Raw genomic sequence first — 618 nt, forward strand, 5'->3', positions numbered from 1 at the left:
GCGTCTGACTGGGCGCGGGCAGCCTCGGGCGCAGGTGCGGGCCGCGTGGGCGGGAGGAGGGGACCTGAGCGCCGCCACCCCCTTTCCTCCCTGCCCTTCTCCGGGCTTCGTCAGCGATGTGTGCACGGGGGCGCGGGTGAAGAGGGCGCGTCACGTGCCCGAGTGTCCCTTACCTTCCACGGCCATTCTGTCAGAGGTGCCCTAACGCATGCATAATTGTCTTGGCGGAGGAACTCCTCCGGCCCGCGCGCCCCCCCTCCTCGCGCTCGCGCTCGCGCCCGCCCGCGCCTAAGTATCCTGCGCTCCTGGGCTCCTGGACCAACCTGCCGCGGTCACGCGAGGCGAGCAGCGGCTCCAGCTCCGCGCGGAGCAGCCTGGGAGTTGTAGTCCTTCCTCAGCGCAGGGCAATCTGGGCAATGTAGTCAGCTCCGGGTCGCGCCCGGCGGGAAAGCCCGGGTACCAATGCATCCCGCGACCGCACTCGGGCGGCAGCTTGGGGGTTCATCGGGCCCATTCAGAGCAACTTCTAGTGGACATATGGAGTGGATACTGACAGATCCGGGCAGCCCGGCGTGTGGCGAGAACTACATCTCCCAGGATGCCGTGCGTGGTTTCCTT

At 68.1% G+C, this 618-nt stretch overlaps 1 protein-coding gene across 2 annotated transcripts in view; it reads right to left on the minus strand.

Annotated features, from left to right (window-relative positions):
* Positions 1-302, minus strand: part of Samd12 (sterile alpha motif domain containing 12) — a 358,721-nt gene extending 358,419 nt beyond the window's left edge. For both annotated transcript variants that reach the window (XM_023703784.1, XM_023703783.1), the window contains exon 1: positions 174-302. In XM_023703784.1, coding sequence (XP_023559552.1) covers positions 174-186 — 13 coding nt within the window. In that variant the 5' untranslated portion in view covers positions 187-302. The remainder of the gene's footprint in view (positions 1-173) is intronic.
* Between the last annotated feature and the right edge of the window lie 316 nt (positions 303-618).

This window comes from Octodon degus, unplaced genomic scaffold (genome assembly GCF_000260255.1).
Source record: "Octodon degus isolate 3935 unplaced genomic scaffold, OctDeg1.0 scaffold00179, whole genome shotgun sequence".
In the NCBI taxonomy this organism is placed as follows: Eukaryota; Metazoa; Chordata; class Mammalia; order Rodentia; family Octodontidae; genus Octodon; species Octodon degus.